At 38.2% G+C, this 13,898-nt stretch overlaps 1 protein-coding gene across 12 annotated transcripts in view; it reads right to left on the bottom strand.

Moving 5' to 3' along the window:
• LOC121962726 (muscleblind-like protein 2a) overlaps positions 1–13,898 on the bottom strand; it is an 80,575-nt gene that overhangs the window by 6,512 nt on the left and 60,165 nt on the right. For 3 of the 12 annotated variants that reach the window (XM_042512986.2, XM_042512987.2, XM_042512988.2), the window contains exons 6-8: positions 11,736–11,789; positions 11,129–11,279; positions 6,912–6,947 (exon numbers count right to left, since the gene is read on the bottom strand). In XM_042512986.2, the coding sequence (XP_042368920.1) occupies positions 6,912–6,947; positions 11,129–11,279; positions 11,736–11,789 (241 nt within the window). Of the gene's footprint in view, positions 1–4,215; positions 4,311–6,911; positions 6,948–11,128; positions 11,280–11,735; positions 11,790–13,898 lie in introns of all 12 variants that reach the window. The other 9 variants (XM_088074839.1, XM_088074834.1, XM_088074836.1 and 6 more) reach the window with 9 other exon arrangements.

Here is a 13,898-nt window from a genome sequence, read left to right as displayed (position 1 = left end):
CAGACAACACACTGTTTGTACTTTGGTGAAGCATTCTGAGGCAGAGAGGCATCAGGTGGGTGGTGAAGAGCACTTCTCTGTCTTGAGTTGCGGTTACACCACCTGCCTGGTGTTTCATGCAGCTGAGAGCAAAAGCCTCTAATTATTTGCAAATAGCATTTGACCCAGGTCTGGTCACCTCTGCATGTATCCTCTCTTTAAGAGATAAAAACTAATCCAACACACAACAAAGACAGAAAAAGAAGAAGAAGAAGAAGAAGAAGAGAGGGAGAGATCGTCTGTAGGGGAGGAGATAGGTAGATAGGTAGAGGAGCTGCTGGCGGCCATCATGTGGTCGCCACTGGCAGCAAGCCAACACAGTACGCAGCAGCGTGGTGCTTGTTAATAGACAGCCAGAGAAGGACAGAAGCCACTGGTCACATCACACATCACAGAAGGTCACCACAGGTGGAGAGCGTGTGATGTGCACGGGCCGAGGGGAGGAGAGCCCGTTCCTCATTGCGGTGCGAAGATACTACCGGGCGCCAGATGGGTGGGATCAGCCACATTTAGGATGGTGCACCCCACCCATTTGGGTAAAACAAACAACTGTTTGCAGGTTTGAGTTTGTTTGATAATGATAATTGGAAAATAAACCCTTTGAAACCTGAGGCAAGATCACTTTTCTTGTGTTGCTTTCAGACACCTTTTATGAGTTCTTAAACCATGTTTCAAAAACATGGAAAAAAGGCATTGGGTAACTTGGTAAGAAATGTTGCACAAATTGAAAGGAATTAGTGAATTTATTTTTTTAGAAAGCTTGGGAAAATGTCTTTGTTTTTCTTTTTTATTTTCTTTAACATAATTCATAACATCATTTTCAGGCAAAAAAAGAGTAGATTTAGAAATGTGTTTCAAAGCTGGAGAAAAATGTCTAAGGAAAAAAAAGAAAAAAATCTTTGGGAAAAATATATCTATAATTACAGTAATTCTATATTTAAAATTCAGTTACAGAATTACTATAATTTTTAAGCACATTTTCCAAGTCTTGTTTCATTTTTTTTCCCTCTTCTTTTTTTTAATTTCTGTTTTTTTTGGTGGATTTTTTATTGTTTGTTCGTATTTACAAATTTGGGGTAATTTTCTTTTACCTTTCATTAATTTCTGTATAATTTTGTCTTCCGTTGCTAATTGCCTTCTTCCCACGTTTTTGAAAGAAATTGAGCCAAGTTGGTCTGCTTTCAAAGGGTTAAATATGATAAAGTGTGCTTTACAGAATCATGGTGGAGGTTTGAACTGTTGTAGCTTTTTGTACATATTAATATCAGATTATTCTTGTAATTGTGTTGGATCTTAGTGAACAAGACTGTTAACCTTAACAAATGTGATAAGAAAAATGACAGGTTCTCTCCACAGGGAAGTGAGAGACTGCGCCTCTGGCTGAAGAGCTGCACAAAAATCTCTAAGTCCATTCAAACGAATCTTCCTATCAGCTCAGGAGGCAGCTCACATAAAGGATGTAGTGTAATGCCATATTCTGACAGTTGAGGGCGCTATGACTTCACAATCTCCAGAGAGAGCAGAGACCTCAGCACTGATAGCACATGGTTAATATGAGCTGGAACATGGAATGACGTGATTGGCTCCTGCTTGTCGTGTATCAGTGACAGTTCAGACAGTCATGACTTGACCAGACTCTGAACCTCTCAACTCGTCTGCAGCATCGTGCCGCTCTATGCATGTGTGCTACGCCTGTTTATGTCTTTATTTACATATGAGGTAATCGACATACATTCTTTTAGCTCCAGATCACAGTATTCTCCTCCCTTTGGTCTGTCCAAATTGTCTCTAAGAGGCCATGTAACATTTAAGAAAATACTAATGTATAATGCTAACCAGCTTGCATTAGCACAGACTCACAATCTGGCTGTTTATTCTGAGAAATAACATTATGGGGACGACTGGAGTAAACGAGGCGTGTACTGTTTGCTGCACAGCTGGTGATCATAAGTGTTAACCGTGTCCTAGCTGGAGAGATCTTTGTGCAGGGCGGGGGGAGAGAGAGAGAGAGAGAGAGAGAGAGAGAGAGAGAGAGAGAGAGAGAGAGGGAGAGGTGGGGGACAGACAGAGACAGACAGCGAGGGGCTGACGTCAGTGTTTCTCCGGCTCCTTGTCCCACATGCATCTTTAAAGAGCAGCTCTGCTTCCTGCTGCTACTGCTGCTGCATGCCAATTACAGGAAGAGACGGTGACTCACAGGAAGTGCACGCACTGCTGGCCTATGAGGGGCAATAAAGCACAAGGTGCTGGGGCCAGATCCTCAGCTGATGATCAAAGGGTGATCTCAGAGAAACTGTTCATTTTCTTTTTTTAATTTTGAAAATGAACCTGTGGCTTTTATGTCACACTGAGAACCTCATAACTCTTTTTTTCATTCCAGCTAGTTTTAAAAGTGTTTATTCTCAAACTTAAAGGTCTCATATTATTCTCATTTTCTGGTTCATACTTATACTTTGGGCTTTTATCAGAACACAGTTGAATGCTTTAATGTCGAAAAAACACTTTTTCTCTGACCGTCCACCTGACCTATCTCTATTCACCCTCTGTCTAAAATGCTCCGTTTTAAGGCCTGTTCTCTTTAAGCCCTGTCTCCTGAGAAAACCTCGTCTGCGTTGATTGGTCAGTGTTTCTGGGTCCTCCACACATGTGCTCTTAGCGTCTGTGCATCGTTATAAAGTGTCCCAGGGACATTTTTCTGTAGGCTTACGCATAAACTAGTTTCGCCCTGGTTCATTTGTCACAAAGCCTACAGGATTTTTCTATTGGATTTTGGATTATGGCAGAAAATATGCTCTGTAATAAACAAACGTTTAAGATACTTACATGTTTTGTTCAGCAAGATAATCTTTGCAAATAAACACCACTTTTAGGATTTTTAAAGCCTAAATGCAGTCGGCAGAAGTAAAAAGCTGGCGACAAACTACACTACAGTCACAGAATTTGATGTCAACAACGAGGCTGAAAAGCCACGTCTGGCGCGATGTCATTCTGGACCCTAATTTAGCTGCTTGTTGGCAACTGTCTTTTCTTAAGACACAATTTTAAAACAGTCTGTATGACTTGACAGAATTGACGGCTTGTTTAATGGCGCAGTTTCTGAATGGAGACTGTGTATATTTCTTGGAGGATTGAGTGTTTTGTTGCTTTCAAAGTTTTCCTACTTTATGTTAAAAAAGACTTGGAAATATGACTTTTTACAATATGGGATCTTTAAGTTTTTGATGCTATATTTTTCCTGTACACTGAGACACTAAGACCAAAGAAAACCAGAAGTGAAAAAACACTGGCACAGAACTGGTATTAATTGGGGCTAGCAATAACAAAATGGACAATTTTGTACCCTTTGAAAATGACGCCATTGTTTTTCCACTTACAGTACATTTATACATGTAGCACACGTCTAATCTGTTCATCTGTTTGTCCTCAAGGCACCTCCGTACTGAACTACCAGCAAATGATTACCGGCTGCATGAGGCCCATGGCCAGCATTGTGCTGAAATTTCCAGGTTTAAAATGGGGCACACGTGCGTCACTCTGGCATTCAAAAACCTGGCCCTGCTTCCCTGGCTCCTGCTGACACGCGGCAACAGGAGAGCCGCCGATCAGAGGCCATTTTTAGACAGCTTCTGTGATCATTTTTCCTGTGTCTGTCTCACCCTGACAAGCGCGGCCTCGTAACTGTTTCCTCTCATGATTAATTCTCCCTTTTATCCCGCGACCACGGAAAAGGTAAAAAGGTGAAAGAAAAAAAGGGCTGCTGTTACAGAAAATTGTATGTATTTGCTTGGATGTGTGTGTTTGCGTAGCACACAAGCAGAACAGATGACGCCCCCTGTTGCAGATGAAGAGGCTTATTTGACAACAACAAGAAAGAGTGGAAATAAAACAGAACATGCAAAACAAAACCAGGAAGTAGTGCAACACAACACAACTACTACTTTGCAAATGTGGGAGCTCTGAAGAAGTGCTTGGTTGTGGAGGATTTTGAGGTTTTGCAGCTGGCTCGCTCACATCGTCCCTCTGCTGGAAAACACCCTCTCGCATGCTCGCTGCAGGCGTGTGCATGGACGGGGAGGGGCGTGGGCTCAGCTGCAGGTTATTGCGACACGCTATTAGACGGCAGCACTTATTCAGAGCTCCAGGGACTGATGAAAGAAAGCTTTAAAAGGAGCAAACCTGATTGGCTGGTGCTGTTGCTGCGTAGGGGACACTTGTGGCAGGAGTTGTTGCTGCAGAGACAGTAGCAGGCGTAGCACTGTACATCATTGGGACTTTGTTTTGAGGGTGGGAAAGGGGAGGGGGGAGGTGGGAGGAGGAATGGGGAAGAGGGGAAGGTAGCAATGGACAGGTAGGTGGAGCATTATGGTAACCATGGCAACAGTTGTGATGTATGATGTGTGTATGTGTGATGTGTGTGCGTGTTTGTGTATGTGTGTGTGTCGACGGTATTGTTGATGGTTGGTGGTGGCGGATGTTACAGAGAGCCAGCAAGCCATCGTTAGGGTTACACCGGCAGATGGCATGCAACCATTCACAATGCAAAGCAAGGAGGACAGAAAGAAAGGAAGGAAGAAAGAAAAAGAGAGCATGGGAGAAAAAAAAACAAAAACAAAAAAAAAACAAGAGGAGAGAAGCTGATTACAATCAAAAGTAAGGAAATTTATACGGAAAATCAGTTTGCTGTATTTCCCAGAGAAGTTGAGGAGCACAAGACATCAATTACAATGATAAATGACATTTTTTGGCAGCAGGGATGGGAATTTGTTCTCCTTATTCATGTGTGGGAAAACCCAGGCGGCTACTTCATGCCAAAAACACGCAACTCGTGATGTTTAACCCTTTGTAACTTGGAGTGACATAATGTTCTTATGCAGCTTTCAGATGCCTTTTACAAGTATATAACCCCTTGAAATCTGGATCGACACCAGTTTTCTTGTGGTGCATTCAGACGCCTGTCACAAGCTATTTGACCCTCTGAAACCTGAGCAAATTAGGGATTATTTCGAAGACATGGAGAAAAAAAGTCAAGGACCAACTTTGCAAAATATGTCCCCAAAATTGCAAGAAATAAGTAAAAGGTGAGGAGCAAATTTCCCAAAAAAAATGTTTTAGAAATGTCGAGAAATCTATATATATAATTATAATCATTTTAATTTCCATGACTTTTTTTCCACAAATTTCTCATTCAATTTTGGGCCATGTGTTTGCTGTTTTTTAAAAGAAATCACACTAATTTGGTCAGATTTTAAAGGGTTAAACCTTAGAACATGTAGCAAATTGGCGCAATTCCTTTCAGAAATGTAGTAAAAGTTAATGACCAACCTGGTGAGAAATGTTCCACAAAACACAAAAAATTAGCAGATTAAGAAAATTATTTTTTAAAAGCTAGGGAGAAATTTCTAGGGGGACTAAATATTATTAAAATTTTCTTAGCTCTTTGCCGCCAAATAATATTATTAAATATATATAATTATGTTACGAAATTATTAGTAAATAATTTAAAGGTAACTGTCTTGTATTTTTGTATTTTGTATTTTTTACTAATATCTAGATATTTTTGGGGGCATATCTTATTCCGTTGCTCATTGCTTTCTTCCCATGTTTTTGACCATAATCAAGACACATTTTTCGGCTTTCAAAGGGTTAAAATCATCATTCCTAGTCATAATTTTTCTGGTTTTTAACGTGGGAGCTGATGATTAGCCAGCGGAATTTTTTTGTAATTCCCATCCCCTTTTGGTGGAGAAAAAATGCTCCAGCTGTGTGGCTGAAATAACTTCTCTGGGAACCTGATTTAAATTTCCTGATCAACAAAGCACAGCAAACAGACAGTATCTGTCCTACAGCTCGACAACAGAATTTCATCTACCACTTTCATCATAAACAGTCATTAGCCAGTAAGTCAGTTAGGAAACAAGAAAGTCACAACTCTTTCAGGTGATACAAATTGGACATAAAAACAGTTTGATGACAACATTTTAACCCTCTCAAACCTGGAGTGACATTACTTTTCTTGTGCTGCTTTCAGACGCCTTTCACAAATATATAAATCTTTGAACCCTGAGCAAATTGGTGTGATTTCTTTAAAAAACATGAGTAAACACACAATGAGCAACTGGTTAAGAAATGCCCCAGAAATTACAAGACATTAGTAGAAAGTTATTTAAAAACAGCTAGGGAAAATTGTCTGGGGAAAAAAGGCAGGGGAAAATATGTTTATAATTATCAAAATTGCATCTTTTAAATTATGTTACAGAACAACTAAGCATATAGTTCAAGGTAATTTTCTTGTTTGTAACTTTGTTTTTCTTTTCTTTTTCCTTTTTTTAAAATTAAAATTTCAGACTATCTTCTTATAATTTAAGAAAATTATAATTTAATTTTAATTTAAATTGCAAAAAATTACTAGATTTGAAAGAAATATTTTTTAAGGCTAGGAAAGAATGGCTAGGGAACAATGAAAAAGCTTAGGAAACACTATAGTTATAATAATCCTTATTTTATATTTAAAAAAATGTTATAGAATTACTTTTTAAAGCACATTTTTCAAGTCTTGCTTGCCTTTTTTTAATTTCACTTTTTTTTTGTTTTACTTTTACTTTGTTTTTACAAATTTTCAGGTAATTTCCTTTTAATTTTTGCAAATTTCTTGCTTTTCTTCTTTCATAGCTCATTGTCTTCTACTCTTGTTTTTAAAAGAAATCAAGCAAATTTGTTCAGGTTTCAAAGGGTCAAAGTTTCACCACCGCCACAGTGGGTGACGCTGGTGACCTTTTGTCTCACCTGCAAGGGCTGCCCACTCCAACCCCCTCCCCACTCTTATATACATCAAACAGTGTGTGTGAGAGAGCAAAGGGAAGGTCAGGACCTACCAAGACTGCTAGCAGGAGTCATGCACAAGACTGACCCTGTTGTGTTCATGCAGAGAGAGACAGAGAGAGAGAGGGAGGGAGAGGGGGAGAGGGAGAGAGAAAGAGAAAGGTGGAAATAAATGGGTTAATTGAGAGGGAGGAGAACAACAAGGTTAGACAAGACCAAAAAAAAGCTAAGATGCTACAGTGGCGCTGTCAGCCAAGTATGAATGCAGTTAACAGTAGCAAGCACAGAAGCTCCCTTTGCAGTTATAGCATTAGTGAGAAAATGCTGTTTCTATACAGCTGCACGTAAACCAAACATAAAGCAAATGTAGGCACACAGTGGGATATCAAATTGTGACAAAGTTTAACATCTTGCAATGTTAGATCAGTGAGATTGTTGGTTTGCAAACGAAAAGGAACGAAAAAATAATCAAGATAGTCATATACGTATTTGCTTAAAATTATCCTTCTGTTTCTCTTTTTTTTTGCTGAGTCTTCTGTTATTTCTCCGTCTAAGGACAGAGATGGGTTATAAAATTTAAGTTGACTTAATCTGATGATGCTGTTTTCCGAAATCTAGCTGTAACTCAGTGAGGTAAGGTTTTGTAGTAATGACCAAACAAGCAGTGGTATTAAAATATATTCACTTTTATGTGCGTCCAAAAAACGCCAGAAAAAAGCATCGTGCAACAGGGGTTTTGCTTGTGACACTTTCCTAGCGACACGTCTTGGTGTGATTGACCGCTCACGTTTGGCACAAAAGAAAAGTTTTGGTTGGATCTGCAACTTCACTGTTCGATGTCACCAAAGCCTTCATACTGGACCTTTAATTGCATGTTTGTTTAAATGTGATGTAACGTTAATGTAGCCTCTGAAGAAAGAGAGAGAGACGCTGCTCAGTGTATAGTTGAGAGAACGAGAGAACAGCGTTTAGATGAGCATATTTTCACATGTAACTCAGAGAATCGAGGGTTTATTTCAACCAAACCAGAGCTGGTGATTGTCGGACCAGTTGACAAACTAACTAGATGACTGACAAGACTTTCTAAGACAGTTTTATTTTCTGTCTGTTGAGTTTGAATGAAGAGTTTTCTGTTGAGTCACCAAGGAAGGTAAACTAATATTAGTTCACTGAAAGAGAAACTTGGATTAGTGTACGGTTGGATTATTATGTTTAGTAAGGAAAATAGGTGTAAGAACAGGCCAAAACGGAGTTCTTAAAATAGTGAGTGTCACACACTTTACAGCATGACTAGACTTTCTTTGGTACAAGTCAAATGACCACAGCAAACAGTCCAATGACCATTCTATTCATTCTATGTCTATAGTTTCTACACATATTCCACTCATCTACAAGCAGCCAAACTCATCTCTTCACACTGCAATTCAATAACTCCAACTAGTTTTGGAGTTTTTGTCTTGTTTTCTTACTGTTTATATTGTTCTTTTTGCCCTATTTCTATTTTTTTCTCTTTTTTATATCTATTTTTCATCTTGTTTTTTTACAATCTATATTATTCTTTTTGCTCTATTTATCTTGTACATATCTTTGTTTGATATTCCTTTTGCTGCTGTAACAATGCAAATCCCCCCACTGTTGGACTAATAAAGGATTATCTATTTACTTATAGTAAAAATAGTAAAGAATCTGAATAAGTAATCTTTAGAAAAAAAATATAGAGATAAAACTAAGAGGTGTTAGGAGCAAACAGCAACATCATGCAGTGTGAGTACAATGATGTGCACAGGCTCATCTGGATCTGCATCACATGAAGATGTGTCGGGTTTACTGCATCCTAACATCCAGATAAGATGCCACTTATCACTTAAATATTACAACAAACTTGAAATATCTGGTTCCTACTGTTTTTGTCTCCATGGATGGAGAAACCCCACCCATCTGAAACTAAGCAGATCTGTAAAAACATGATTTGCAAACACGACTTTAACCCAGGGCGACTTCCCACACACAGATACAGAGGCAGGCAGGGAGGGATGAGGGGCTGTCAGGCATCTCACAGCACAGGGAGACAAAGAGAGCAGGTAAAAAGCAGAGTGAGGGATGAGAGTCTCATCCTGATGACTCACGGTGGCTGCAGGCGAACATATTAGCAGCAGTTAACTCATTTAGCAGGTGACCCAAGGGGGCTTAAGCTACTGTTAGTTTCTATGAGGAGCTGACAAGAGAGTGCGTCTTATTTGAGGGGAAAAAAAGAGGAGGAATAAAGGAGCAGACTTAAACTAATGTGGGAATATTGGGACAAAATAGTTTTATAGTATTTTTTTTATTATTCATGTTCAATACACACTGTAAAGGCTGAAATTGCTCAAAATGTCCTTTAAACAGAGTTCATACACATTATCATGGACAAATCTAAAAATTTTTCCATTACTTTTTCAAGACAGTTTTTTTCTTGCCCAACTTACCCAGCCTTTTTCAAACATATAAGATTCAAACTATTCAAAAATAATTTAAACATCCCACCTGATGTGTTCAAAGACCATCAGTCTGACAATAATTTCTGTTTTTACAGTTTCTGGCTATGATGAGTGGTGTAATTTAGGGGATTTTTTAAAATATAATTTTTCCACAGAAATCACCGTGGAATTTTTAAGGCCAACAAATTTAAAAAGAAGAAAAAAATCACCAAAACTGTTTCAAGAAAAAATGCTTTACAAACCTCTTTTCTTTAAAAAATAAAATAATAATTATAATAATAATTTAAAAAAAAGAAAAAAAAAAAGAAACCATACATGTGACCCCCGTTAAAAGACTTATAGTTTAGCTGAGCTTAAACACAGTTACAGAATCTTTGTGTTGGAAAAAAAATGGGCTTATTTTGCTCTTATGTGTTATTGGGCATTAAAGTCGGGAGACAAGTGTCATATTCACATTGTAATATGTCATATATTTAATTGCTCTGATTAAAGTCTGCACTGCACTTCAACCTGGCTGCAATTATGTGTCTATATTGGGAAGCACCAGATCAAAGTTTTGGAAATCAGGTGAAGCATTAAACACCACCATGGCAGAGCTGCTTTCGTATGTCACTTAAATTAATCCCTTTCAAAAAAGATTAAGGGATCAACTGGTTTTAACAGCCAAACATCAGTATCGGCTGATACTGGTCTTGTTGACCTTCACCAAAGGAAGTAGCCTAAGTTTTTCTGATGTGTCAACTCAATTTTGCCAAGAAACAGGGCTCCAGACTAATATCCCCCCATCGAGTTTAGGCAAGAAGAGTGAGATTGGTTAGGGTTAGAGTAAGAGTTTCAGAGTGAGCAAATGAGAGGCAAAGTAAGGCAGAGTAAGGGGAGCCAAATTTGTGCATATTTTCACAACAATATAAAACAGATATTAAAGACGCAATCATGATATATTATATACAGTATAAATGCTTTTGAAGCAATTTAACTGAATTTTTTAATCATGTTTTTCATATAAATAAGGTAAAATTAAAGGTTGTTTCCCCAGCTGGCTGGCAATTTGTATGGAATGAAAATTGGGTTGAGGATATTTTAAACGTCCAACACCAGAATTTCACATTCTGCAGACGTTTAGTTTTGGCACCTTACGACTAAATGATGTCATTCTAAGCCTAGATGACATTGGCATAAGATGTTCTGAAGGCACTGGATTTTAGTTGCTTCACAGCACAACTTAAATGAACTGCTGTCATATTCTGTGTCAAATCAGCATTGGCATTAGTCCCGTCCTGACACTGAATTTTGGTCACCCGGCGTCACAATCTCAATTTAAACAAACATCACTAAAAGCTTTAGTGGTCGGCACGGTCATAATTTTGAATTTGTGCTCATTCAAAGGTTGTGTAATGAAGGGCTAAATGACTTTAAGATAGTTTAGTTATTTTTTGTAATGAAGATTTATTTGTTTCTCTGACACAAAAGAAGGAATATATCACTACAAAAACAAAATAAAAACACCAACAATTCTGGTTTTTGCTATCGGCCAAACTGTTTTCTTTATAACCGGTATCGCCTTAGAATTTCAGTCGGTGCATCCCTAAAAAATAAAAGACTAAATAGATCACGAGAAGTGCTCTTACTCATGAGAAACTCCTAAAAGATGAATTTATGATGGACAGCAGGTTAGCTGAGCACATTTGGTGAGTGTATCTGCATCTGTGTGTGTGTGTGTGTGTGTGTGCCTGCATGCTCCGCATGCTTCTGAGTGCTCATGTGTGCCGTGTGCATCGATCTGGAGCTCTTACCTGTGGGAAAGAAAGCGGGCTGCTGGAGCTGTGCGTTGGCCAGCGCCTGCTGGTAGTGCAAAACACTGGGATTGAACAGGGAGCTTGCTCCGTTGCTCTTCTCAAGTGCTTGTCTCTTTGGTAGGGGCTGGAGGACGCCGTGGGGGAACGCCTGGCCACCCAAAACACACACACACACACACACACACACACACACACACACACACACACACACACACACACACACACACACACAACAGAAGCACAGTAGATTTGATCTGTGTACTTACACAAGTCAACAGTGATATTTGCAAATCTGTTATTTGTCTATGCACAGCACAAAAAGGCAAAAATGGAAACTTGCTGTAACTATCACAAGGACAATGAGAAACTACACCATAGCAACAACACATTAAAGAAACTGACATTATTTTAACATTACAGTGTAGTTTCATAAATGTACAGTACAGTCTAGATTTGCCACTGGTGATCATAAATGATAAATAGTTTTACTTTAAAGTGTCTTACAGGGTTTCACAAAAACAAAAGAGCCAACTTAAATTTTGTGAGTGGCTACAGTACAATTAAAGAAGCTACATGCAAAGCAAAAGGTGAAAGGTCAAAGTACCAGGTCTACAGTTGCCTCGAGGGGTCGCTTCATTGCTTTGGCAGTCGACTGAGTCTTTAATTAGCAGGCAGCGAGCACATGATGGCAGTGGGCCAATGGGATTCAAGCGTATTAACATACAGGTAACAGCAAGCAGAGGTGCGTCATGGGGGACAGCATTGCATTGTGGATAGGTGAGAAGGAAAAAAACAAAAACAAAAATAATCTGAATGCAAGTATACCACATACAAAACAATAGGCATGCACATAAACAAAAAATTGTTTTGTTTACTTTAAAGAAAACATTGCTACTTTTTGAATTAGTACAAAAAGCAAAAAAAAAGCATCTACATTAACCTTCGGTTAAAAAAAGCAAGTCTATGATGTATTTCAACACTACTGGGAAAGCATTTAGTAACGTCAGCTATTTGTGAACAACTTTTTTTATATCTACGCAAGAAGAAAATGCAGTAAACACAACTGATCTGAACACAGGTTCTCTGCAGTGCTACACACAATAATTACAGTGCTCCTGGATGTTGTTTTGGGGCGAAAACACCCACTGGGATGTGAGTGGTCAAACCCCGAAAATTACTGCCCTCACAACAAGAGCTGGACACACTTGTGTAGGCAGTTTACACTACAGAAAAACGCTATTACTAGCAAGAGGCTGTGGAAACGCTGTCACCCGTGTGTCAGCTACAATCCTAAAAGTCGTTAGGCGATCACATCCTTTTCTGTAGCGCTGCTGTCTCACGTCTAGCTCTTGAAATAAGCGACAAACCCTCAAACTAAATCTGCATCAAGTGGCTTGTTAGTGTGATCAATGGGGAGGTGACATGTGAGTTAATCACAGAATGTGGAGCTCTGTTTATTCCTAGATACAACCTACAACCTTGAGGTGTTTACAAATCTAATATTAGCATGTTTTATTTTAATTTCTACATTCTTATTTCACTGCTGAGAGGGGAAAAAATATGACATGAGTGTGATGAGCACAGCACTTAAAGGGGTCCATGCACAAGCCTCTTGCTTCATGTATGTGGATTTCGTAACAGTATCCTATTCAAGAGTGACAAGCTGATGCGCTGTATTGTTAAGACTTAAACACCGTGGTTAGTTCAAATGGAAGACGGTCTATTAACATGGAAAGCAAAGATGACTGCGTTGCAATGAGGATTACAGCGTAGCAAGCAACACATAATTGTGCACCGTAAAACAACATAATCTCAGTAATAGGATCTTGTTACTGTAACTGTATCAGTTAGTGTGTTTGCTAGATTTTAAAAAAGTGAATTATGGGTAATGATATTACCTATTTGTAGCAGTGCAGCAAAACAGCTTTTATGGGTCTCTGCTTCAATAAAAGTACGTGAGCTTAGGCTACGAGCTACGAGAAAATTGGATTAAAGGTGCTGACTAAACAAGTCGTTGTCCTAAAGTTAACCCTGCTCACCTTTAGCGCAGCTTGTAACTGCTGATGGTAGATTGGGAATTGGGCCATAAAGTTGATAAAGTGGGGTGTATGTGGAACACAGGTGGACTATAAAGAGGATGCACTAAATCTTGATTGATAAAACACTGTGTTGCCTTTAACCCTTTGAAACCTGGATCAACATCACTTTTCTTGTGCTGCCTTCAGATGCCTTTCACAAGTATTTCAACCTTTTTTCAACCCTGTGCAAATCTGTGCAACTTCTTTCAAAAACATGGAGAAAAAGGAAATAAGCACCTTGGTTAGAAAGGTTCCTTGAATTGCAAGAAATTAATGAATTTGGAAAATTAAAAAAATATGTTAATAGTTATTATGATTACATATTTAGAACCATATTACAATATAATTGTATTTTTTTTCCAGGTCATATAAGTCTAAGTTAGTTTTTTGTTACTAATTTTCAGGTAATTTTCTTGTAAAATATATAAAATTTGCATGAAAGTACAATAAATAAATTCTGTATATATTTCAAGATTTATCATAATTTAAAGTACATTTTCCGAGTCTTAGTTTTTTATTTTACTTTTCTTTCTAAATTTGTTTTGTTTTTTGTTTTTACTATTTTTCACTATTTACTATTTTTACTTCTTTAACTTTATATTTTCAAGCCGTTTTTTGTTTTGTTAGTTGTGTTTTTACTTTCATGGTTTATTGATTTTATTCTATTTTTTGTTCTTTCTTGCAATGAT

The sequence above is a fragment of the Plectropomus leopardus genome, chromosome 24 (assembly GCF_026936395.1).
Source record: "Plectropomus leopardus strain MGB_pleo_1.0 chromosome 24, ASM2693639v1, whole genome shotgun sequence".
Taxonomy (NCBI): Eukaryota; Metazoa; Chordata; class Actinopteri; order Perciformes; family Serranidae; genus Plectropomus; species Plectropomus leopardus.
This window is presented reverse-complemented; position numbering and strand designations above follow the sequence as displayed.